The sequence below is a fragment of the Diadema setosum genome, chromosome 13 (assembly GCF_964275005.1).
Source record: "Diadema setosum chromosome 13, eeDiaSeto1, whole genome shotgun sequence".
In the NCBI taxonomy this organism is placed as follows: domain Eukaryota; kingdom Metazoa; phylum Echinodermata; class Echinoidea; order Diadematoida; family Diadematidae; genus Diadema; species Diadema setosum.
In genome coordinates, this window is record NC_092697.1 from 32,168,939 (window position 1) to 32,194,295 (window position 25,357).

The 25,357-nt window shown below is 38.4% G+C and overlaps 1 protein-coding gene across 1 annotated transcript; it reads right to left on the minus strand.

The window, feature by feature from the left end:
* Positions 1-1,948: 1,948 nt before the first annotated feature.
* On the minus strand, positions 1,949-12,276 carry LOC140236399 (uncharacterized). The gene is made up of 4 exons (XM_072316329.1): positions 12,197-12,276; positions 7,112-7,546; positions 4,073-4,172; positions 1,949-2,146 (listed from the first exon to the last, which is right to left on the minus strand). The coding sequence occupies exons 1-4, from the start codon at positions 12,255-12,257 to the stop codon at positions 2,110-2,112; spliced, it is 633 nt and encodes a 210-aa protein (XP_072172430.1). The 5' UTR covers positions 12,258-12,276; the 3' UTR covers positions 1,949-2,109.
* Positions 12,277-25,357: the final 13,081 nt, after the last annotated feature.

The window sequence follows — 25,357 nt, forward strand, 5'->3', positions numbered from 1 at the left end:
ATGTTTTCTGTGCGTACAATATGAGAGTAAAAAAAGAAATGCATAATGTAAACTTACCCTGTTTGTGCTTTTTGTATCAGCTTCGAATCGTTATAGATACAATTCATTTATGCATATGAATATGTTTCAAATATAATTGTGGATTCCAAATAATATTGCAGACTAGAGATTTTTTTCCCAGATCATGGTTGAACTTTTATCTTGGCAAGAGAACTCACATGTGCGATATGACAAGCCAGTGATTATTTCTGTGAGGAGTTTACATACCCTGCCAGATTTTTGTTGTTTTTTTTTCACTTTTTTCTGAATGTTATAAAGTGTGCTACGATATAATGAAATATGGTTACATACAATGTACATAATTCAGGGCGTTTTTGTTATCTACCAAACATGCTTTTGTGATAAGTTTTTTTTTTTTTTTTCATTTCTGTAATTGAATATCAAATTGTGAACTTTATTTATAACTCTATCATTTAAATGCATGTGCTTTTTATTAAACACACATATCTTTGAGCAACTCACCAATTATATTTCCGCTTTCACTTTGCACACATATCATGTCTCTTAATAACTCAAGAGTACTATTGAGTACTCTTGAGTTATTGAGTAACTCAAGAGTACTATTGTCGGGATGTTACAAAATAATGTTCGTGAAGACCAATTCCAATCAAATCATTAACAATCAGACAAGATAGCTACCAAGGTCAAAACTTCCTCAATATATCTACAAAATATCTATTACTAAATGATACGAAATTAGGCCACACACTATCACAAGAAGAAGACACAATTATTTGTTGTTTTCTTCTGCATACTAAGTTTAGAATGAGGTCAGCGTTAACTCCAAAATAATTGATGTTCTCTAAGCGATGAAAAATCGGCTAACCATTCATACGTCGTGTATAGTTTTCCTTGGGATCTTAGCGCAGTAAATAAAAGCGAAAAATCACAGGTACTTTTTCGTTCTTATTCCTCTTCTCTATCATAATACTCGCAAATGAGCCATCTGCGAAAACAAAAATTATATGGTTTTCCTTTTTTTCTGGCTTATAAGTTTCTCAGGAAACTGCTGATTGGGTGCGCAAGCAGACAAATTGTAAATACAATTGTACTTAACTTTGGTCCTTGTAAGTATTTTCACAGGTATTTCACATTATTTGAGAAAATTGTGCGGATGATTTTTTTTTTTTGTGCATTTCGTTTGACAAGACTCATGATTCCACCATGAAAGCGTTATTATACCTCTTTGCCATCTTAATCACGTGGACATGCTCAACATTCACTTCTACGCTACGATGTTTCTCACACACAGACTGTACTCTTTTTAAATGATTTTAACCAGGAATTCTAGTTTTCATCGTCATTAATATACATCAAATCAAGAGAAAGCATAATCTTCCACCTCAAATGTTCTCATATTTTTTTACAATAAAAGTCTAAGTACATGTTGAATGCAAGGTTGCTCCAAAAATTATCAGTTTGTCCCAGGAAAACTATTTGAAACGGTCAATTTCACTCTCGCAAAAACAGTAAAAATAAAGAAAATGCCCGCGTAATTTAGGATGTTTTTGCTTGTGTGTATGTGTGAAAGTCGCGAAAATATTGTCGCTCGAAAACTTCCCTATATCGCAGTGGTATGATATGGTGTTGCTTTTTTGAATTTTTGGCATGTTGAAATGCAGACGAATCCCGATTATTGGCCATTAACTATTGGAGAATCTCGTTTCACGATATATCAATTTCACTTCCTTCCTCTCTCTCTCGCTCTTTCTCTCTCCCTCTCTCACTCTAACACTAACACACGCGCGTGTGCGCACACGCACGCACACACACACACACACACACACACACGGTCTGACTCCTTCACTCGTTAGCACGCTAGCTCCCACGACTAATTCGTGCGTCCCCTTACTGTGTGTTGTTGTTGTTTTTTTCTCTCTTTCTATCGTTGTCGTCTGCCCATTCACACATTATTTTGCTCTCTATTTTTTTTTTCACAGCAACAATTTACAGGAAGTATAGACTCGATGGTAATCCTGAGAAATTCCCTGTTGAAAGACGGCCACAGCAGACGACGCCGATTGATTTATGTCAGGTGACCGAGCAGCGTTACGCATGACTGACGTCAACCTCCACGTAAGATGTTCTGTGGAAAGGAAAGGAAAATCAGAACATAAACTTCATATTCTGATGTCACGATTGTATCGGCAACTCTTCATAGGAATGTTACCGTAAACTCGGGCTTCAACTTGATAATGGCGACAATAATAATAATTAATACGAATCACAACAGACATTTATGAAAATAACAATCGTCTTCATCATTATAGAAATATTCAAATAATGAATACATTTTACCTACTCATTTTATTCATGCATTATACTTCAGTGGCGGATCCGCAGGGAGCACACCGGGCGCCCCGCCCCCCCCTTTTTTTTTTTGTTTTGTTAAAACAAAAGTTTGGGGAGGGGTGCGTGAGCCGCCCCCCCCCCCCCTTTAATTTTTTGTAAAGGCGCCCCCTCTTTACGGAATTCCTGGATCCGCCCCTATACTTAGTTCCTTCTTTCTAAATAGCACTGATGGTTACTTGGCTAGACACTGAAATAGCAATGTATATTTTCCTTGGAATGCCCCCAACTTATCTGCCCGTTTCTTGTAAATGAAAATGAGACTGTGTGCACATTCGATATTGACAGTTGTACATACTGGTACATTTCCACAAAAGTGAAATGACACCAAAAAAAAAGCATCACCTCGTGACTAAAACCAAACTGTTTTGCCACGTTTGCAACATCACTTCCTCAATTGGCAATGTTGCAGATTTATACTTCCTTCAGAAACAAACCGCAACGAAGACTTGATACGTTGTTTATACCTTAATTGACATCACTTTCAAAACACATTGATATCTAAGTGAATACGCAGAAAAGAATGTACCCACGTGGCAGAATGAGATTGAGAAAAAAACACCCCGTCCATTAATTACTAGTATACGATTTTCTTTGCGGTTAGCATTGTTGGGCTACTACGTTATGTTACGAATCACTCAAAGTTAAACATTGTCATTTTTTTTTTGTCAAAACGGCAACACCATTAATGAGGATCAAAATATAATCAGTGGATGGTTTCCGATTCGTTACCACGTAAATCCTCTCTTTAATGAACAAAGTATAGACCACGGCGAATCTCTTAAGGGATAATCATCAGTCTCTACACACATCGAAGACAGCCATAAGAGTTGCCCATGATCAGGGGCGGATCCAGGTATTCTGTAAAGGGGGGGGGGGGCGTGACTAATATTTCTAGTGCCACTTCCGGGTTTCATTTCATTGATTTTCTTTTTATTTCTTTTCTTTTTTACGAAAAATAAAGGGGGGCGTGCGCCGGTTGCGCCCCCCTCTGGATCCGCCACTGATGATTAGAAGTGAAATCAAGAAACATTGTACAGTGTACAAGTATGTGACCTTTTCAAGATTTAAACTGGCAAATCTCCGATTGCTTCCGAATGATATTATCTGCCGAATAAACAATAACAATTTCGCTTGTATTATTATTATAAGGAGTTTCTTTTTGTACTGCTCTACATACATTTTGTCAGTAAACTTCATCAATGCCCAGTTAAAAAAAAAAATAAATAAATAAATCTCTGGGACTTTGCTCAAGATGTGATATTAGGACATTGCGATCTTGCAGGTTTTTAGAAAAAGAACGATATAATTATTCTTGAATTAGTTCCGTGAAAAAAAAAAATACTTCTGACAATTTCAGCGCAAGACAAACGCATTGATATTTGACTACCTTAATCTTCTAGCGAAATAATACCCGTCAGCAACTGTGACGTTTATGAGATCTGCTGACAAAAGAGCTTTTGTTATCATTTTTGCAAAATACACTTACCCGATGCCTTAAGGTGAAAATAACTTGCTAACTGTGTTTTGGACTTTACTTTATAATCAATTACAGGGGCTTAGATCTCACCAAATTTTGAAGTGGGGGAGAAGGAATGACGGAGGGAATGCAAATCAAGAGAAGGTCAAGGTGAAAACTAGTGACCCGGAAGTTATTCCTCACCCGTGGTACTTCCACCAGAGAAGAGCTCCGAAGGCGGTGATGGTCATCAATATAAGCAGCGTGGCCAGAATGGTCAGCGCCACTTGACCGCGGGATAAACCTGGAGTGGGAAACGAACAAACAAAGTTAAGATAATAGACCTTTTTCATAATGAATACATGTAGCAAAGACTTTGAACAAGACATAACCCCAATCGGGATTGAGTGTCAACCTGAAATGGGTGACGAAAGTGGCTATAAACACGTTCCTGGGAGCTAGGAAGGTGCGGGAGGATGCGACCGTTGGGAAAAGGGCGGGGAAAGGAGAAACAAGGGTCTACATACGTCTAAAATGATGAGATAACGAGATAATTTAATAATAATTGTACATTTTATTAACCATCTTATTACCATACTCGGAGCTCAGATACACGCATACACACACAAAATGGAAAGAAATGACATACTCGGAAAGAAAAAGACACGAGACAAACCCGTAAAAAGTACAAAGAAAGACAAAGATAAGGAGGAGAAAGCATAGAAAAGGATAAAGAAGAAAACTAGAAATGTCGCTATGGCGACTGATGCCTCCGCCATAATGCATTATTCTCCCAATAGGTGTATAGTACAATGTCTTCACAATGTGTAATGACAGTTTCACATAACTGGCAGAAATATCTGGAATGTTCACTTTCCACGAACTGGGTTTGCTATAATTGTCTGTTAAAGAGTGCAGGTACGCATATTTGGGGAATTGACAATTTTTACTTGACTTCTGACCGATCGTATTATAAGTTTATGCATTGAGTATAATTTTCAAGGTATGAAGAAAGAGTGTAATTACAGCACAAAATATATCTTCTTTTTTTTTTGCATTTAAACCTGACCTTTGACCCTTCATATTTTACCTTTGACCTTCTGGCTAGAAATTTCAAAGAGAATCTCCATTAAGTAATACATGTACATTTATATTAAATTTTAAAACTAATAATGCAATCATTGCATATACTAGTATATGAGGAAAATAGTAACATTTTGAGGAGTTGAACTTGACCTTTGACCCCTGACTATTGACCCATGACCCCTAAATTCCCTAGATAATCCCTGCCAGTCAGTACATGCATATGTACCAAGTTCCATGAAGATACATTGAACTATTTGCGAGAAAAGTGATATTGCAACATTTTCACCTAACCTTTGACCTTTTGACCTTTGACATTATGACATGAAACTCTCTCTGGATAATCTTTACGCAGTAGTACATGTCTACACAAAGTTTCAAGAAAATAACTGCGGGCATTGCACAGATATGGGGGAAATAGCAACATTTTTAGCATTTGACCTTGACCTTTTGACCTTTGACCTCTTGCCAATGTCACTAAAATCTACTCAACTAATTGTCCCATCATACATCATCCTTGGACCAAGTTTGGTGAAAGCTGCTTCATCCAGTTTTGAGTTATCACGTAAACAGATAAATTTTAGGATTTGACCTTGATCTTTGACCTTTGACCTCTGTCCGATTTCACTGAAAAACTAATCAAGTAATTGTCCCATCATACATCATCCTCCAAGAAAGTTTGGGGAAATTTGCTCCATCAAGTCTTGAGTTATCGCGTAAACGGATACAATTTCATGATTTGACCTTGACCTTTGACCTTTGACCTTTAGCCGATTTCACCCAAAATCTAATCAAATCATTGCCCCATCATACTTCATACTTGGACCAAGTTTGGTAAAATTCCATTAAATATTACTCAAGTTATCGCGTAAACGAAAGCAGACGGACGCACGTACAGACGTACGGACGTACGGACGGACGGACGGACGGACGGACGGACGGACAACCCGAAAACCAGGGAGGTGGAAGAATGCCTCCGGCACCACTTCGTGGCGGAGGCATAAAAAGATGACGTATAAGTGATGTGTTAAAATGCTAGAAGAGGAAGAAAAAGAAAAAGAATAAGTCGTGGCACCATATCAATAGTAACAGAACTAGTAGTACGGTGGTGCGATCGCGATGAAATTTTGCATGCGTGAGACCCGCGTCATAATCTACAAGATTGTGTCATAAGATTTTTTGAAACAATCAATTTCTAATTTTAATTAATTAATTATGCAAATTAAGCTCAAGATGATATTTTAGCCTAATCAAAAGCATTCAGAGTCTAATTTTTGATCTGTAAATCTGTTTTAGCATATTCAACAATTGTACATCACAAAAACTTCCAAAACTCATTTCAATTCTTATGTATTTTATTGTTTTCAGAATTTCTTATGTATTTCTTTGTTTTTCAACCTTTGTTTTCTCTTTGTTTTTTCATTGGAAATTGTCACTGACCACTTTTCTACCATAATTAGCACAAAGTTAATCAATGAAAGTGATTAATTGTAAAAATAATCAGGTTTTTATGACTTTCATGACAGAGCACTGTTTTCCACAGGAAATGTACACAAAATCACAAAATTGTGCCCGTTTTGGGGTGACATTCCGTTACAAAAATGGGCGTGGCTTCGCAAAAGTATGCGCGGACGTTGCAAATTTGGTCTCAAAAGTTGCGCGAGACTTGAACGAAGAAAGTCAAGAAGCCTCGCAACGAGGCCTTCTCGCGTTGCAGAATTATAGCGAGAAACGTCGAGGGGGGGGGGCGGATTCCGCCGCCCCCCCCCCCCGGCCCTTTTAGGGTTAAAAGTAGTATAGTAATAGAAGTAGGAGTAATGGTAGTAGTAGTAGCAGTAGTAGTAGTAGTAGTAGCAGCAGTAGTAGTAGTAATAGTAGTAGTAGTAGTAGTAGTAGCAGCAGTAGTAGTAGTAGTAGCAGCAGTAGTAGTAGTAATAGTAGTAGTAGTAGTAGTAGTAGTAGTAGCAGCAGTAGTAGTAGTAGTAGTAGTGGTGGTAGTAGTAGTGGTAAAGCAGTAGTAGCAATAGTTGTAAAAGATGCAGGTTGGAAAAAAAAAAAGAAATCTAAACAAATCAATTAGAGAGGGACAGAATATAACCAAGAAACCATAGGAGAGTTGTCTGAAAGTATACATTCATACAGACAGACAGATAGACGTACCTTCATCTATAACATCTTCATCTTCATCATCATCACCTCCCATGTGTGTGTCGTTATCACCACCTTCATTACCGCCTTCGTGACCGTCACCGTCACCGTCCCCCATCGGAGTGGTGGCCGGGCCCTCGCTTCCCATCATGGCTGTCACGGTCGAACCGCCAGCGGCCATGGTGGAGCCATCGGCACCATCCATCGGCATCGACGGGCTCTGGGTTGGGGCCATACTCGGCGTCGCACCGGCAGGAGTAGGGGTAGGTGTGGGGTCGCATCTTGTCTCGGTCCCCGACCAAGTGCCGGACTCGCAGGTGCGCACTTCGCTGCCACTGAGGGTGAAACCTGGGTCGCAGCTGTACGTGGCTGTGGTCTCGACAATATCCACGGCTCCGTTTGCCGGAGGAGGTAGGGCGGGGCAGGTCGCCGGCTGTTGCGTAGTTGCTACAGAAGAAATAGTCAAAGGGTCTTTCAGTTGAATCTTAACTTTATTACTAGTATTTAAAGAAATAAACACAAAATGTTGACTGCATGAACACAAGCAAGAAGAGCAAAGAGCCAGAACTAGTATAACACTCGAGTCTCGCACCTCTATCAGTGTATGATTTCATTCAGAAAATTATTTCAGCCACAATATACAGTATTATTGGTGTGTAATATTATACTGGTACAGCCTTGTACGTTATAAAATTTTAATGAGCAAAGTACATACAAAAAACAACAGTGACGTACCTAAAATTCGTATAATGGACCCCGAGACTGCATGCGATGGGTAGACCAAAATTCATCTAGTTTACAAACTACAAATCATAACGAACTGTCTATAGGAAAGTTTAATCACATTTCAGACATTCCATACAAGGTCTATATAATTATGGAGAAGGACGCTTGGTGATGATCCCTTCCTTACAACGATCGAGTTTGTTGAAATGAATATTATCTGCTTATCCAACAGAAATATATTTCCTGTCAGAGATTCTATTTCTACATTTGGGCACCTTTTCGTCATTAATTCTCTCGCCGGATCAGTACGAGGAATGCACAAGAATAAGAACATTCAGCATTTCAAACAGTAGTCCCGTCACCCAAACTACGATGAGTTTAATCATTAATCTCGTTTGAAGGTCATGACTGATTTAAGTTAATTAGTTGGTCAGGTGGTTGAGGACAAAAACTTGGCCTTTGGCTTGCTCCGAGCATGGACCTACTGTATGGACCTACTGTATGTCCATGCTCCGGGAGGTAGAACCCGATTATCCATATATTAGGGACCCTTGGTATAGTTTTGGTTGATATGGGCATTCGGGTTTTTCCTTTTTGCAAAATATACTGTAATTAGAAACCTCTTATATGAAATATTAAAGAGCCGACAATTCTAAGACGAATTAAAAGTTTATTTGATGAAAATTGGTTTTGAAATGGCTGAGATATTAAAAAACAAAGTGGTCTTAAAAGGTGGGTAACATCCTTTTATCAAGACGACTTTATTTTGCTTTGTTTTGTTTGTTTGTTTGTTGTTGTTTTTTTGATATTACATCCATTCCAAAGCCGATTTTCATCGAATAAACTTTTATTTTCTCTTAGAATCGTCTGCTCTTTAATATTTCATAAGAGATGTTTCTAATTATCTCGCAAAAAGAGTTAAAATCTGAACCCCCATCTGAAGTAAAACTATAACGCCCTGTTACGCTACTCATAGGTTCGTAAAATCACTACAAAAGACATAGCATATGCAAAGAGGTATCACACTACACCTCCTCAGTGCAAATCCCCCGATTTCTGTTTTGTTTCGTTTTGTTCTGTTTTATTTTATTATTTTTTTTTTTTTTTTGGGGGGGGGGGTCACATGATATCAACTTACAAAGGTGTTGACACGTAAATTAGTTCCTGATTCTAATTTCCCAAAATACAAAAATATGTGGCGGTTTGCACCTCTATTAGTGCAAATTCTCTTGAAAAGTTGAGTACCCCTCCCCATCCTTTCTTATGGCACTTGATATCACTATCAACTTAAAAGAAATGTATTTAATTCAATTTTCATATTTTCAAAATGTCCCTCAATTCAGTTCGAGCTATCGCCACGTGGATTATTGACTAATCAAATTAGCCGGGTTTTGTAATGCTATATATTTTGTAAATGTTTATAGGTCGTCCTGCTGTCGCCGTACGATTGAATTATCAGATTATGGTGTAAATGATGTAAATGAAATGCATGCGACTTGATTCCAAAACACTTTTCCCAAAACATAGAAGTTGACAAATGGAGACATTCTGAAAGACATATTCAGAATGAAATAATCAATTTTTCCTAAGTCTTTACTTTAGCAACATGAAGTCACTGTATCAAAAGAGTTTTCAAATCTGACTTCACTTTAGCAACATGAAGTCACTGGATCAAACGAGTTTTTAAATCTGACTTCACTTTTAATAGCAACATGAAGTCACTGTATCAAAAGGGTTTTTAAATCTGACTTCACTTCAGCAACATGAAGTCACTGTATCAAAAGGGTTTTTAAATCTGACTTCACTTCAGCAACATGAAGTCACTGTATCAAAAGAGATTTCAAATCTGACTCTGAAAAATTCTTCAAGTCAACCCACGTGTCCCTCGAGCACTCCAACCGCACAGTTTACTATTGCAGGTGCTCTTGAAAGGACTTATGTGTGCATCCCTACCCTTCAATTTACCGGCGTAGGCTACATTATTTGGTTGTGTGCTGAAAGAATTAGCAAGCGCTGATTATCACAGCCATTGATATCTTGAAATCTCCATGCCTTCTTGCACCGACGTCCAAGTCGTTTGATTGGACTTTGTACCTAGTGAATGACCCCGTGCTATAGCATTGTCCACTCGGAAAGGTTTTCAATTTAAGAATCTGACCAAGAAGACACCGAAGTCAACTCGAAGTGATCAAACATGTCCCGTATTAAGATCGACATACGTAGTCATCTCGCACTAGCAGATATGCAGTGGGCCGTTTCATAAAGATTGATCGTAAGATTGATCTTACGACTGACGGATTCTAAAAAGTTACACTCGATCTACTATCAATTTTATGCTTTCAATCAAGCGTATAAGTATCTTTATAGAACAGACTTACGATCAGTATTGTATCTCACGCTCGATTAACTGAGTTACTCTCAATAAATCAGGCGTAAAAATCAATCGTAAGTATTTATGAAACAGGCCCTAAAATCCATTTTTTTTTTTCTTTCTTTCGCTCTTTCTAAGAGGAGGGGTCATTCTCTCCACGACTGGAATAACTTAGTAATTAAATTTTATAAAAAGTCTGTATAAGTTTGAGATGGGATGAGATGAGACGGTTTAAGGTAAAATTGAAACCAAACTATATTTTATGTGGATCAAATTTAGTGAATGAGGAATAATATAGTAGAAAACATCAGTGAGAGTTTGAGGAAAATCCGACAATCTGTTAAAAAGAACTTAGTGATTTTCTTTTAAGTTTCGCGTGCGGCAATCGCTGCATGGATGGGAAGACTCCAACGGAAATTCAAAGTCAGTAAGCTGATGCCTCTGGTGACCACCCCGTTTCCTTCCGAAATTTTGGCATCCTCGCAGAATGTGCACAACACCACATCGGGTGTTTTTCTGTTTTTCACAGCAGCACTGTCAATGAGAATAGGTGGTATTGGGATAGGCGGCCCATGTTTATTAATGAGTTAGTTCCTAACGTCACACTGCAACAAGGAGAAAAGTCGAATTGCGTTACTTTTTTTGATTCCTCAACACCAAAAGTGACGAAAATTGAACTGTTAATTACCAGCCATTCGTCACAAATTACAGAACAATAAACTGCTAATCAGAACCATGAAATGAAGTCATGGAAAACAAAAATAAGACCACTGATATGCATTTCCTTCTTAGAAGTCTCGGAGTAGCCTTGACTATCTTTTTCCCTCCTTCCCGCCATCTCCTTAGAAAATACGTTGATAGTCAAGTATGTAGACTCTGTAGAGCCAGCAAGGAAATTGATGACTTCAGTGCATCCGTAGCGAAAGTATTGAACCTTTTCATGTACACTTCACATAACTTCACACTCCCCCCCCCCCCCCCCCCCACCACCACCACCACCATCCCCGGGAAAAAAGCAGCGTGTGAACGGAATCACATTTTAACACAGCCGGTGATCAGGATTGAATGGGAATACACAAGGGAAACTAGACCAATACTTAAGGCTGAGTTTCAGATAAGAGTTGTAGCAAAAGAATACAACCGGCTCATTACGTAACTTCATCTTAGATGTGCCTGGTAACATTACCCGTATTACAGCGGTCAAACTGGCGTTTATCTAATCAATGTATATGACTTTACCGATACCACAATTTGCATTCTTGCGCATGATTATCCCTGACTAGTACTACTTTTAAAACACCTTCTTTCGTACGATGAAGTTCTCATTTGCGACGGTCCATAGTTCATTGTGAATTCGTCAATCTTTGACATGTTTGACTCTTCTAATGCAAGAAATGATACGTGGTAAATATATTTTTAAAAATGGAAAATTTCGTCATAATACTTTCATTCACTATTATTCTACCATGGTGAAATACATCATGGCAGGGGAATACACAGACGAACAAGAGATAGATTATATAGTCAGCTGTACTTGTAAATTCAAACACGAAGGGGTTATCTTGGGAACGCACCGATATCACCCCCTAAAAAATCATAGAAACAAATGTATAAAATTGTGGCAGGAGCTCATGTTTCATTAAGAACGGATCACATTTATTGAATCGTGGTAAAAACAAAAACGTTGGAGGTCGGTGCACACGCTTGTTTGAAGGAGAAAAAAAAAACAGTAGGAGCTAACGCTGCTTCCGTGGTAGTGCAAATTAAACGTCAATTTTTACAAAATAATGATAACTACGTGTAGATTTCCTCACTATCGGACAAGACAGATGATATGCATGGGTCTCATACCATTCGCCCATAGTCGTCATCTATAAGAAATCGGGGGTTTCCCAGAAAATATAATGAGAGAATGTCGTATTCCCATCTTGACAAATACCACTTGGCACCGGACAGTATATACAATGTGCTTGCTCAAGGAATCATCAAACATTACGTACTTTGGGAGGCTGCTAATGATGCCAAGCAGACGACGAGGACGATCACGTGATGAAACTCCATCTTTGACTCAGTAAGGTGCTTCAACCTGAGCGATGGAGAGAGGGAAAAACAAGCAAACAAACATGAACGTAAATAAATCGAATACAAGACACTGCAAAAATCATGAATTGTATTGATGTATCTATTCTTCAGTCAAACAGACAGACGTGCGTGCGTGCTCATAGTACGTAGATTCATCAATGACCTTGCGACCTCCGCACGGGGAGAGCAATGGGTTCGGGGACCCTAAACATGTGGTACAGGCTCTTCAACGAAAATCATGCCTGATATGTCCTGGCACCTCGTCCCCATCTTGAATCGCTGAAAGCAGACAGCTGAAACACATCGGCTGAACGGTACATGATATTCACTATTGTAATGGTGCTTCTTCACCACCATTTCATCTTATCAACAAAACAAGGCCTAGTTTTCACCTAAAAGAAAACGAATGCATTCCCAAACATAGTATTTCATGTTGGAAGAGTGAAAAGCAGAATGGATCATGATCACTGATCACTTTTTGTCATAACTGTACAGATTGCATGGAGCTTTCTGTCATATCATATAACGATCACATCACGCGCTCCGATGAACACACACTTTCCCTCGGGTAACACGCCCATCATAATTATCATCATAATATCATCATGCACTTCACTTTTCTTTATGGGTCAGTGAAAGCATAAGCTACTTCCATTGTGTACATGCTTAAAGTACTGAGTTCTGAAGACAGTATAAACAGTAAGGTGTATACTCCTTATATCAAAGCAGAGGAGAGATAATGGCAAGAACAGTCCCATGACGCAATAATGTATGCATTAATCCAGTTTTCTAGCCTGAACAAATTCTGAAATCCACTTCATCGGGGCCTATACCTTCACAGATACGATGTATGGCAGATTCAGAAATCACACATTTTGGCGAATAATACACCCGTTTAGCTTCTGCGTGTGCAAGAGTGTGTGAAACAAATACAGGCGCTGATGATGTAAATCGAAAGCAAATTCTACGTACATTATTTGCGGACAACAAATACACCACATATACATGAGTTTCTTCCTTTCGCACGGTACACCGTACTCTCGCAGGATCCACTATCATACATGCGTAATACTGTGGCAAGGTAATCTCGTTTTATACTGAGAAGCCGAAGGAGAAATCCTCTTACACCGATCATGTTCATATCCGTGGTTCCGTGTGCAAACACTGGTTTATTTTCATTCCTTGTTCATTTCCGAGTTTCTCTTATAAACATCACGTCATATCGCGTAGACGTCACAATCCGTACTCTAACCACAAAACAAACGACATCGACGAAGACAAGAAATTGAGTATATTTTCTCCGAATAAGACTGATATTTTTGATGCTATATTATGTGGAGATGAGTTTCTACTGTAGTTCCTGGTAATAACTAATGATGGGCTGACGATCATTTTTTATTATTTCCTGAGAGAGTATATGCCTACTCTCCGCAGGTTCTGCATAAGACAGGAATTAGAAGAAAAAAGTGGATAATTCATGGTGTCAGCTGGAAAAGTTGAAAACGGAGTGAGACGATAAAAAAAACAAACAAACAAACAACGAAAAAGAACAAACTTTTCCGTGATTTCGTTTGTGTTCGTTTCTGCTCACTGGAACTCCTGGGGGACACTGTAAAACGTGATGCCACAAACGAGTCTTTTACATATCCATGCATAGAGAAAACATATTGAAGTGTTATCTTCTGAGACAGTTAAACTCTCACACATTTTACGTGGCAGTTCCGATATCAATTTCAAAATAGAGTCCCGTGTTTCCTTTTTCTTACGAGAAATACTAAAGCTATATTACATCTCGTTTCCTGTTTGCGATTTTTTTTTTCTTCAGACAAACTGGCAGGCAAACTCGGGCAAAACATGAAGACGTAAAAGTGGCATTCACATAACGCTCATTGGTATTCACATCTAGGAAGAAAGGAAAATATCGGAAATTGATAGCCTATATACTCTCAACCATGGGCTCTGCTTCATGAATGGTTTATAATGATAACCGCAAAATGAAATACCCTGCACTTGTGTTCCAATAAAAGGAAAGCATTTCCATTGTTCCACAAGCTGTACACTGCAATCGTCACTCCAGTTCGCCTTTCCAAATACTGTAAAGTCACTTTGTAAAACATCAACATAATGTCGAATACCATGGTATGTCATTTGGGCACTGAAGAGAGAGAGAGATCCTAAATGATTATATCCGCTTTAATCAGAATTACAAGTTGAGGAAGGAATTAAGATCACGTGGCCAAAGTTTCTCTTCACACAAGGTCATTCTATTTGGTTGTAACTTTGTCCGATACACTGTATTATGATCACCTATTTCCTTAGCCATACATTATAGGTTTCAGTTGTACCTTCTTTGATCAATGCAACTGTCAACAATGTTTCAGTAATAAATATTGGTCGCTTTAAAGTGGTATTAACCTCTTTTGTCCACTTTCCATCATATATTTCCGAAGTTGAGCGATGAAGATCGCAAAGGGTTGTTGTTGTTGTTGTTGTTGTTGTTGTTGTTGTTGTTGTTGTTTGTGTGTGTGTGTGTGTCTGTCTGTCTGTCTGTCTGTCTGTCTGTCTGTTTGTGAGGTCGTGTGTGAGTGTGTGAATAAAACAAGGCCTGATTCTAGAGTCGCGCTCATTTTCCTAACAAGTCTCTGCATACCGCATTAAAATAAGCCAGTTCGGGGTTCCACTTTGAGCATGAGCAGAAAAAGGTCATCTGTACCAGCAGAGCATGGTGGTTTTTAAATTCACTGAGATAAGCATCTGTGATGTAATGATTATTCAAGTGATCCCTATAAGTGGTGCTTGCCAGCACACCCACCTGACAGCAAAAGCGGTGTCTGACAATATCAATAGAAAGAGATTGTTAATACATTTAAAGCAAAATAATGAAATGGATGCTTTCCAAAATGCCAATGGAAGGATCATTCTGTTCACCTGGTCTATGCAAGTTCATCCTTTGTTTGAACATGACTGATGAATTCCATAAATTGTTATGTTGGGCAAGTTTATGCCTTCTGTCGCTTGAAACTAGTGGAGTGCCTAATCAACTGAGAAAGAAGCGTAGGTCATTTGTACCCATGTGCCCATGAGCTAACCCCGAACTGGCTTATTCTCGTCCGTCATTATAAAAATGTCTGCATCAGTAAGTGTAAATTTTGTGCATATTTGACTCACTGGCAGAGAAAGTGTTAAGCGACTGCATCAAGTAAAATTCACATGATAATGAGTGGGGGAAGCGATAATATTCTTCAGATGAGACTAATGATGCCACAACCAATATTGCTCAAAGAGTACAACATACAACCAGGGAGGTGGAAGAAATCCACCTCCCTGATACAACCACCTCCTGTTCGTGTGTTTTTATCCATTGTAAAGAAACTGTCCACGTTCATCGACGGTCGACAGGAAACTCGTTTACAGCTGGCCTCGTATGAGCACCTTGCTCATGGTCAGGCCTCAAGGGTCAGGTTTATATTCCACGCCGCATGACGTCTTTGAGACTAATTTGTCATGGTGGATGTTATGTCTGTAGAGCCTTTTGTTACTTAGCCACATATGGATTAATGACTCAGAAATCCGTTGCAAAACTTACGACAAACGAATCACTGTTGATGGCCAACTTATATAGGTCCTGCCGGAAAAACATGAAGAAATCCGAGCTAGTAACAGCCTATATAGCCTGCAAAGGAGGGAGTGTCTCAACCCAAGAGCAATATTAATACAAGATTCCCCTCAAGAAGGTATCGCTTATCTCCTTACTATTATGTATACTACTTGAAGAACACACAGGGTATTCAAAACGAATATATACAAATGCATGCGAGTGTCCATCGATAGATTTCGTCAACGAACCGGTAACGATATTTCACCATTATCTCAACGCCTTTCCAAGATATTCTCCACATGAACATGAAAAAAAAAATCAGAAATACTGAAAGAGTCTGGCATATTAAGCACTACCTCTTGGGAATTCTGCGTTTTCGATGAAGGAGGAACAATGTGAGGTTTATACACAGCTGCTGCTGAAAAAAAAATATATATATATATTCTGTGATTCGAAAATATTTTGCCTATTAACGAGTCCCGTGAGGGCGTAAAATTATTTTGAGGAATCCGAATCTTTGCGAATTTGAATTTATGACTTTTTCAGGATGAATGCCATGACGCAGGAGATCATCATGCAGTTCGTATATACCACCCCCCCCCCCCCCCGGAAAAGAAGAAAGGAATACAGATCCTAGTTGTAGTTCCTTTTTTTATTCGAGCGTCAGTGTCATAGCGCAAAAGTTGAATCATCATGCAGTTTTTAATTATGATTATGCAGGGTGGTCCATGAGGGGTATGAGCATGTCGCTGCAATTATGCTCGAGTTCTTGCGCAACATCCTCAAAAACCATGCAGCAACAAGCTCTGCCACATCCTCTAGAATTGGCAACATGCTCACAATAACATGTATTTAAACGTGTGGAAAAAAAAGTACAAACAGTGAGAAACATCAAACTACCTATATAGAAGTTTTGTGCACAAAACATGAGACAGAACATCGAACATACGCGGGACAACGAGAAGTAAGTCGCGAAATATTACATGCACGCTCTACGTGCTTGTGATGTCAGCTCTGCACAATTTAAACTTCCACAATATTCTCACATTCAGAGCTTGCAACATGCTCAAATTTCAAGTTGTGGACCACCCTGATTATGCACCCAGAAAAGCAGAAAGTTACACAGGCCCTTGCGGTTTCTGTATACAGTGACAATCATGCCGTCATTTGTCTGATCGAGTGCATGGTTGAACAGTTAAAGGGAAGGTCCAGTTTCGGTTGAGATGAGGCTTCAGGTTCCAACGTTTTTTGACGATGATTTTTAAAATGATGAGAAACCTTTTATGACATATGAAATAACATATAATTCTAAGAGGAATTCAAAGTTTTTTGATGAAAATTGGTTTTGAAATGGCTGAGGTACACAAAACAAAACGATCCAAATAAAAGGTGGGACCCATCTTTTACAAGGATCGCTTTGTTTTATCTTTTTTTTTAAATATATTTCTGCCATTTCAAAATCAATTTTCATCAACTAAAACGCTGAACTCCTCTTAGAATTGTATGCCCTCTAGCATTTCATTAAGTGGTTTCTAAGTATCTCGCAAACCGAATCCGAAAGCCGAATCCTCACCTCAACCAATACTAGTATGCCATTCCTTTAAACAATGATGGTTGGAAAAAAAAAAAAGAGTTTTGTAGGAATTGAAGGAAAATGTTGACCTTTCACTTCTGCGCATGTGTAAAAGTGGATACACGAAGTTTATCTCAATATTTCATGATACTTAATGTACACTTTTGTATTATCATAAAAAGATTAGATAAATCACGACATAATGTTTTTAAAAGATAGCCTCAGAACTTTTAATGGCACAGCTCCTGTATGAATTATGCGGCGTCAAGGCTGGACCAGCGTTCAGCTCGACTCGCATCCTGCAACATAATTATACGCAGTACCTCACAAACAACATCATCCGTAACCAACACCTTGCCCTTACCATGGTAGTTCTATACCCTTACCGAGGGTTATCTATTTACTGCACTGATGAAGTGCTCTCATCTATGCGGTTATGGCAAGGATTAAACCTAGTGCCATAATTGTATCACAGATAGAGAAACCCTGGAAAGCATGCATGCACAGCTTGGAAATGTCTCGGATCTTTTCTCCTTGGCATTATACGGCTCTGCGTCTCCGCAGTATATAGTGCCATCAGAATGAGATAATAGGTGCACCAATCAAAGAAGGCCACAAATAACAAAAGAGACATGTGCGCAAGTGTGTGTCGCCATATTGCAGAGGGGATAGCCTATATAGCGTGGTACGTTGGGCTTTTAATTAGACGCGACGGGATTCGGATAATTGGCCACGCAGACAGTGCTATAGTGTCCCAGCATGAAGTACATCCACGTCTGAGTATATGCCCTCCACTGTTGATATCTCATTTAATGTTATAAGTGGAAAATGTGACTTAAAAGGCGCCAGTGAATTTGTAAATTATCATCGTATTATACTAGCATCCAACCAATATTCAGCAATACTGCGAAGGGACAGTGATATATAGCTATATGAAACGCATAATATACAAACCTTGGCTAGAATGGGCACCATGCTATGCCAGATATGAAGTCATAAAAAGGAACACATTAGGAACAATACTAGTGTGTATAGGCCTTGCTTTAGATTAACAGTTTGACAGAAAGACAGATACATACATACGGTCCTATACATATAGGGCCTATACTGCATACGATGTACATAACAAGAATATAAGGTGAACTCAATAAAGGTATCATATAATGAATAAGTGGATAACTAAATTGATAGAAATGAAACTCGAAAGAGGGATTTGCATTTACACTTGTAACTTGTTATAATTTGATAGTGCGATAGATGAGTAGTAAGAAAGATAGGTAGATGTAAACGAAAAGAAAGATATAGATAGGAGAGAAAGAGATATGCACGTACACATAATTGATAATGGATAAACAGAGGTGCATATCATCGATTGATTGCTCTTTAATAAATATACAAATATAATTAGAAGGATTTGAATACTATAGACGTAGACAGGGAAACGGAGGGATAGATAATCATTGGGTATAGGTCCGTAAAAGTACAACTCCACATTAATATGTTTAGTATAAATAAACTGTGACTGTAAAACCAGGGAGGTGAGACGTTCTCCCCTCCCTGGTAAAACCAGATATATTTGTGACATGAACCTTTCGCGACTTGGAGCCGACGGCCTTTTTCGCGGCATGAAACTTTCGCGATTCGTCACTGGTATTAAATGCACTGTACATCACTGTAAATTGCAAGATAAACACATCCGCCTGTATTTTATGCTTTCACGAATCTTGGCTCTTCTCGAAATTCGCGAAAGATTCTGGTTTTACAGTCGTAGTGAATGGAGGAGAATCAGACGAATAAAGAGCGAGGGTTCATCAAAGTTGGACATAGAATAAAAACATTAAACAACGTCCACGAAGCACGTTTTGTGCAATACTAAATGAGTTTAAACGTACACCTATAAATCGTACGTATGTCAGTGTAGCGAAGTCAAACATTAAAATTACTACACATGTATACTCTCCTCAAATATCACTATGTCTCATCATACATTGTACGTTTAAGTACACTTTGAGTTGGTATAACCTAGCTAGAGTCACCATTTAATTTGATTAGTATATCGAATACATTCGATTACAAGCATATTACCTGAATGACATCATGCATGAAACAATTTCCGTTTAGAATCGACTCGGTGTCTTTCATAATAGTCTTTGTAAAATACGTGTCTCCATTTTAGGCAAACAAGATCTCCCTGCTGTACGTATAGACAAGAGTAAAAAGGTCACACTTGGACATGGTCAGAGAAAAAAAAAATCCAATCCGAATGATATACGCATTAAAATTAAAATAACAACAACGCCTGTGCTGCGGATATGATGGTCATTCGCGGAAGCTGACGTCGTAATGAGAGAGTGCAACTCATGCATCCTCCACTACAATACAACAGTCTACGACACAGTCTTTATAATCATGACGTACACTGTCTCTATAATCACGACGTATAGGTCATTAAAGGGCATTCTAGTGCAGTCGAAACTTAGTCTGGAAAGAAGGAATAAAATTTCCTCCGGGCGACTATGAAAATGTGATCAAAATCGAATGAAAATAAGGAAGTTATATCATTTTGATGTTTCACTTAATTTTTCAGGAAACAGTCGATATGAATTTCATATGCAAATAGTACATGAAATTTCCCTTTTTTTTTATTCAAACGCATTTCCGTCCTAGCATCAAATCCTGATATACAATTGTATCTAACTGATCATTTAATTCCGAAGTCACCATTGCACTCAATCAGGAATTCCATATCTTGCACTTTAATAACAGTAACATTGAATTCCGTATTTTTTGTTTACTCGAATCAAGTGAGAATTGTGAGGTTATCAGTGCACTCGTTTGCATATTCATATCAACTGTGAAATGAGCAGTAATTACCAAAGCGTCCCTAATGTGTTTATCTGCTTTTGATCAAATTTTCACTGTTATACTCGCACTATTTTACTCTTTTTTAGCAGACAAAATTATCACTGGACTGGAAAATTCCTCTGTAAATACACGTCATGCTTCTTAGCGCCGTCTGATTACAAGCCATCTCATCCCAACATCACTAGCAGCATCAGCACCCATGATGCATGCTGCTATAGTGATGTAAACAGGATATCTGCTACAGCGCCGCGGCGATATTCAAGGAATGATATGGACGATTATTAGATGAACGACAACGATAATGAGATGAAATTCATGGGTGAGAAAAGCGCGAAGACACGACCGACCTCATCACCGTGGGTATCCTGAGTATAGCTATACTCGTAACGTAAATAATTTTTGCACATAATGTACATAATTGTCAGTGCTGTGAAGACCTACGAGCTGTCCATGGACATAAGCATTCATATTCGAGCCTTCGAGAGTAGCTGACAAGGATGACCACGACATAAAGTATACTGTATAAGCTGTTATTTTCGCGAGGGTTTAATTTTCGCGAATTTCGCGAATCACAGTTGGATCGCGAATCTAACAACACGCGAAAATGTCTCCATGCGCTTTTAATAGAGCATTAACGTATAAGCCGTTTAAGCCTCGGCATCGATTCGCGAAAACAACATCCCGCGAAAATGTCTGTGACCTCGTCATTCGCGAAAGTATATGTACGTGAAATAACAGCGTATATATTATTCTTTAATGTGCATAGTGCATTGTATATCGGCAAAGCAAAACGAACAAATTCATCAACGAATCTCTGGTAATTCGCATCAGCCAAAGCTAAACTTCCAGACTCCACGGCAAAGTGGCAAATACACAATATTACTGGATGGATGCCGGCTTCATACACACACGTACAATGATTCAGTATACCAGTGAACAGATTCACTTTTAATTACTGAAGAGTATAGCTACAGTCATTTAATATCGTACAATATCTGTTTCCTAAGGCAAAGGGGTTCCCCGCCGTCCCTGGTGGAATACACTGTAGTTGCTTTTAAAAGCTTGACAGATACACTCTCACGGAGAATAATAACGTTTGGTGCTATAATGTAATCGCATTCATATGGTTAATTCACCATGAATGTAGACAGCGAAAATGGACGAATTCATTCATATTACTATCACCGAACACCAACGGATGCATCACGAGTATATTATAGACGCAACTGGGGAGTTTCCGATGAGAGAAAAAAGTGAACCGGCGAATCGGTATACGACCTCCTGGTAATATTCCACTATCATGACACATCCTGTCACTACAGTACAAGTGCGCATACAACGGTATAAAAAACGCTGCCTCCTGCATGTACAACTGCAACGCAATGCTTTTCACATTTTATACCAGAAAAGTGAAACCACAGTCCAGAATATGGTCGATTTTCACTTCATTTTTCAATGTGTAACAATGGAATGGAATGCTTACATCTCGTTCTACCTTTTAGAAATCGGCTAGAGAGAGAAGAGACCGTAGTCTACGTACCTTTACACGTACTTTGAACAGGAGCATGCAGAAGAATGCCGAAATTGGTATGATCACCACGCCTGTGCAACAGTGGATAACCGTACGCTGGTAGTGCTGAAGAGCAATTGAGCCTGCTTGTGCACACGGCGAAAACACGCGGTCCCCGTGTTCTCTTGCACAGCGCTTTCAGTACGCCCGCTCGCGCTCTGTACATTGACTGTGAGGTGTTCCGCCTCCATGCTCACACGCGGTTTTTTCATGATCCGATCGTTTCGAATACAATGGCGCATATGAACAGAAAAGTCGAAAAAGTCCTTTCATAAAACCTATTCATGCATCGCATAGAATGGCTCCAAATTGAAGCCACGAGTTCCCTCAATGAGTGTGTTTCGTTCCTCGTCAAACAACACAAAACAAAAAACATACTTTTTATCAGCGTGCGTGAGTTGGAAAAAAAAATCTGGTGGCCTGGAAAGTTTTGGTTCAGTGAATTAGTGGAGCGTTCAAGAAGATGAAGAAGCAAAAGCAAAGCTGCAGACCGATTGATTGTGCAGTGAGAACCCGCTAATTTCCTTTGAAAAATTATGTCACATCCTTTCGGTCACAAGTTCTGTAAATGAAAGTATGACTCTATAGTGTATTCTTAGGGGATGTTTACTTATTCATTAGCTGTACTCATTAGCTGTATAACTCTCGCTTTGAGCATTAAAATGTTTATCACCTCACGTTATAAAAAAAGTAGGATATAATAACACTGAATTAGGGGCTACCCTTGACAAAGAAGACCACCTTGCCTTTGTTAATCTGGCGGAATATGTGTTTAGGAAGAATTGTAATTACTTTTATTTTATGACTCAGTAATCTCAGGACAAAGCCATTTTGCGTATTTTTTTTTTAACTTCATTAGATTGAACGTTGAAAGAACAACCTTCCAATGTCAATATTGTAGGAACAGTATACTTGATGAAAGGAGGTAATTATAGTGAAGCGTGTAATGATGCTATGACCTCATTCCTCAGTCTCTTGTTGCTATTGTAATACATTCAAATATCAGTCAAAACTTCAAAGTTTATTCATTATTCTCTCTCCCTCCCACTTATTCCCTCTCTCTCACTCACTCACTCACTCACTCACTCACTCACTCACTATCTATCTATCTATCTATCTATCTATCTATCGATCGCTCGATCTATTAATCTTTCTATATCTTTCTATCTATTTATTTATCTATCTATCTATCTATCTATCTATTTATCTATCTATCTATCTATTTATCTATCTATTCTATCTATCTATATCTATCTATCTATATGATCTATCTATCTGTATCTATATATATATATTTATCTATCTATCTTTCTATCTATCTATCTATCTATCTATCTATCTATCTATCTTATCAATCTATCTTTCCATCTATCTCTCTGTCTATATCTCTCAGGATTCCCTCAATCCCCATTTATCTTCTTTTCAACTACTTCACTACACATATTACTATCTCTCTATCTCTCCCTCTCTATCTATACAATAATTCATCTCTGACTATATCCATCCTAAACACCGTCTACCTATCAACCAGTTTTTCTATTTTCTATACGTATATTGGCAAATACATCGGCTGTCTTGTAATCTGTCTTTCATCCTATATTCCATTCTCTTTCACCCTGGTCCTGATGTGTAATTTCTCGTTTTTATCCCGTATTTTCTCCAAAACTGTCAGTAAGAAGTCGATCATATTATAGCAAGGGGTATCATTCAGATCATACCTTCCTTTTGTCTTTATTTTATTTTATTTTTAGTGGTGCCCCGCTTGTTGCTTTCAGTTCGTTTTCTTTCTCTTAAATCATCTATCAACGTATAGATTTAAATCAACACGACACAATACCAGCATTTATAGTTTCTGTGTGTTTAACAGTTGCTTACAGGAGACTGGGGAGTCATTTATAGCTATAAAATGAGGATTTATAGTTTATTGTATTTCGGCAGTCGATTGTCTGCGGTTCTCCAGGCGTTTGCTCCCTCCTGAACTCGGATTTATAGAAGATAGCTTGACTAGAAGAAGAGTAGTAAAAGAGGGAAATGAAGATGCGTCGCACAGAGCTGAATGGTCTGCACTCGATCTTATATATAGGCAGTAACGTATAAAAGCTAAATAATTATGTGGGTCTGGGGAAGGCGGAGAAGGAACTAGAAATGTAAAATCAAATCTATCTATCAATCTCATGATCTATCCGTCCGACTGTATTCCTTCCATCAGTAGATTGTGCAGGCTTCCATAAATTGACATTGAGGAAACATTTCATTCTCTCAATGTCTTTCTATAGCCTTGCTATTAGTGCCCTCTTCCGTACGTGTTTGTCAAAATGAACTCTCTCCCGTCTGTGTAATTATACCAATTCACTATCTCCATATACGTCATATGCATTTCCCTGGTAACGCGGAATATGATTAATCGACGACATGTCATAAACGCTGAGCTTCCCTTTTGGGAGGGAAAAATAAAAACTAACGTGAGGATGCATATGGCATAGTCCTTGCAAAAGATACTATCGTCTGCTCACGGCCTGTGGTCCAAACTGCAAGATCCTAATTTTTTCATCGACTTAAAGATTTGTATTTTTTTGAACTTGGACAGTTTATGTTTAATTTCAACGCAAATGCACTTCCCTGTATATTCAATTCAATGTTTACAAGGAATCAGTTTTTCCATAATTATCCCACCAGGCAATCTTCTGAGTTTCATTTACCCCTTCTGAGAACATTATTGGCTCAGAATACATTTATATACACAGGCCCTAGATTCTGGAATTCATTAAGTTGCGAAATGAAAAATTCTCCTTCTTTGTACTCTTTTAAGCGGAAGTTGAAATCCTTTCTGTTAAACCCTCTCTGATTTTTCGCTTTTATTAACCAAGTCCCAACAACCACAGGGTTCATCATCCAACCATCAATCAATTAATCTCTGAATTTATTATAATGAAATAGCCATCATAATCTCTGCACGGCTGTATGCAGCCACCTGCTGTTTGAAGCACCTCTTCAATTCCCTCTTCAATTTCTTCTTTCGTTTCCCTCTTTTGTTTCCTTGATCAGCGTGTAGGCATTCTCTTTCTTCTTTCCTTCCTTCCTTCCTTTTTTCCATCTATTTTGTCGAGTCGTGTCATGTTGCTGTGTGTCTCCTATTTTGTTCCGTCTTGTCTTAAATTATACTTGGCTAAGCATATGCAAATAAGTATTTCATTAGATTTTTCTTGAGGGGTTCACAATCTACAAGCTTGCTTTTTAGTGGACCTCTCAGTTCTTTTTTTTTCCAACTGAAACATAACCTTGTATTTTTTTGCGTATACATGCATGTAACTTTATTATTGTATCATTTGATATCATTTGCAAGATGTATGTACACGATTGTGATATGATTCCTAATTTATACTGTGTTATGTTCTGTTGGAAAAAGGAGAAGAATATAATAAAATGAAATGAAATGAAATGAAATGGGTGATTTTTTTTTTTTTTTTTTACAT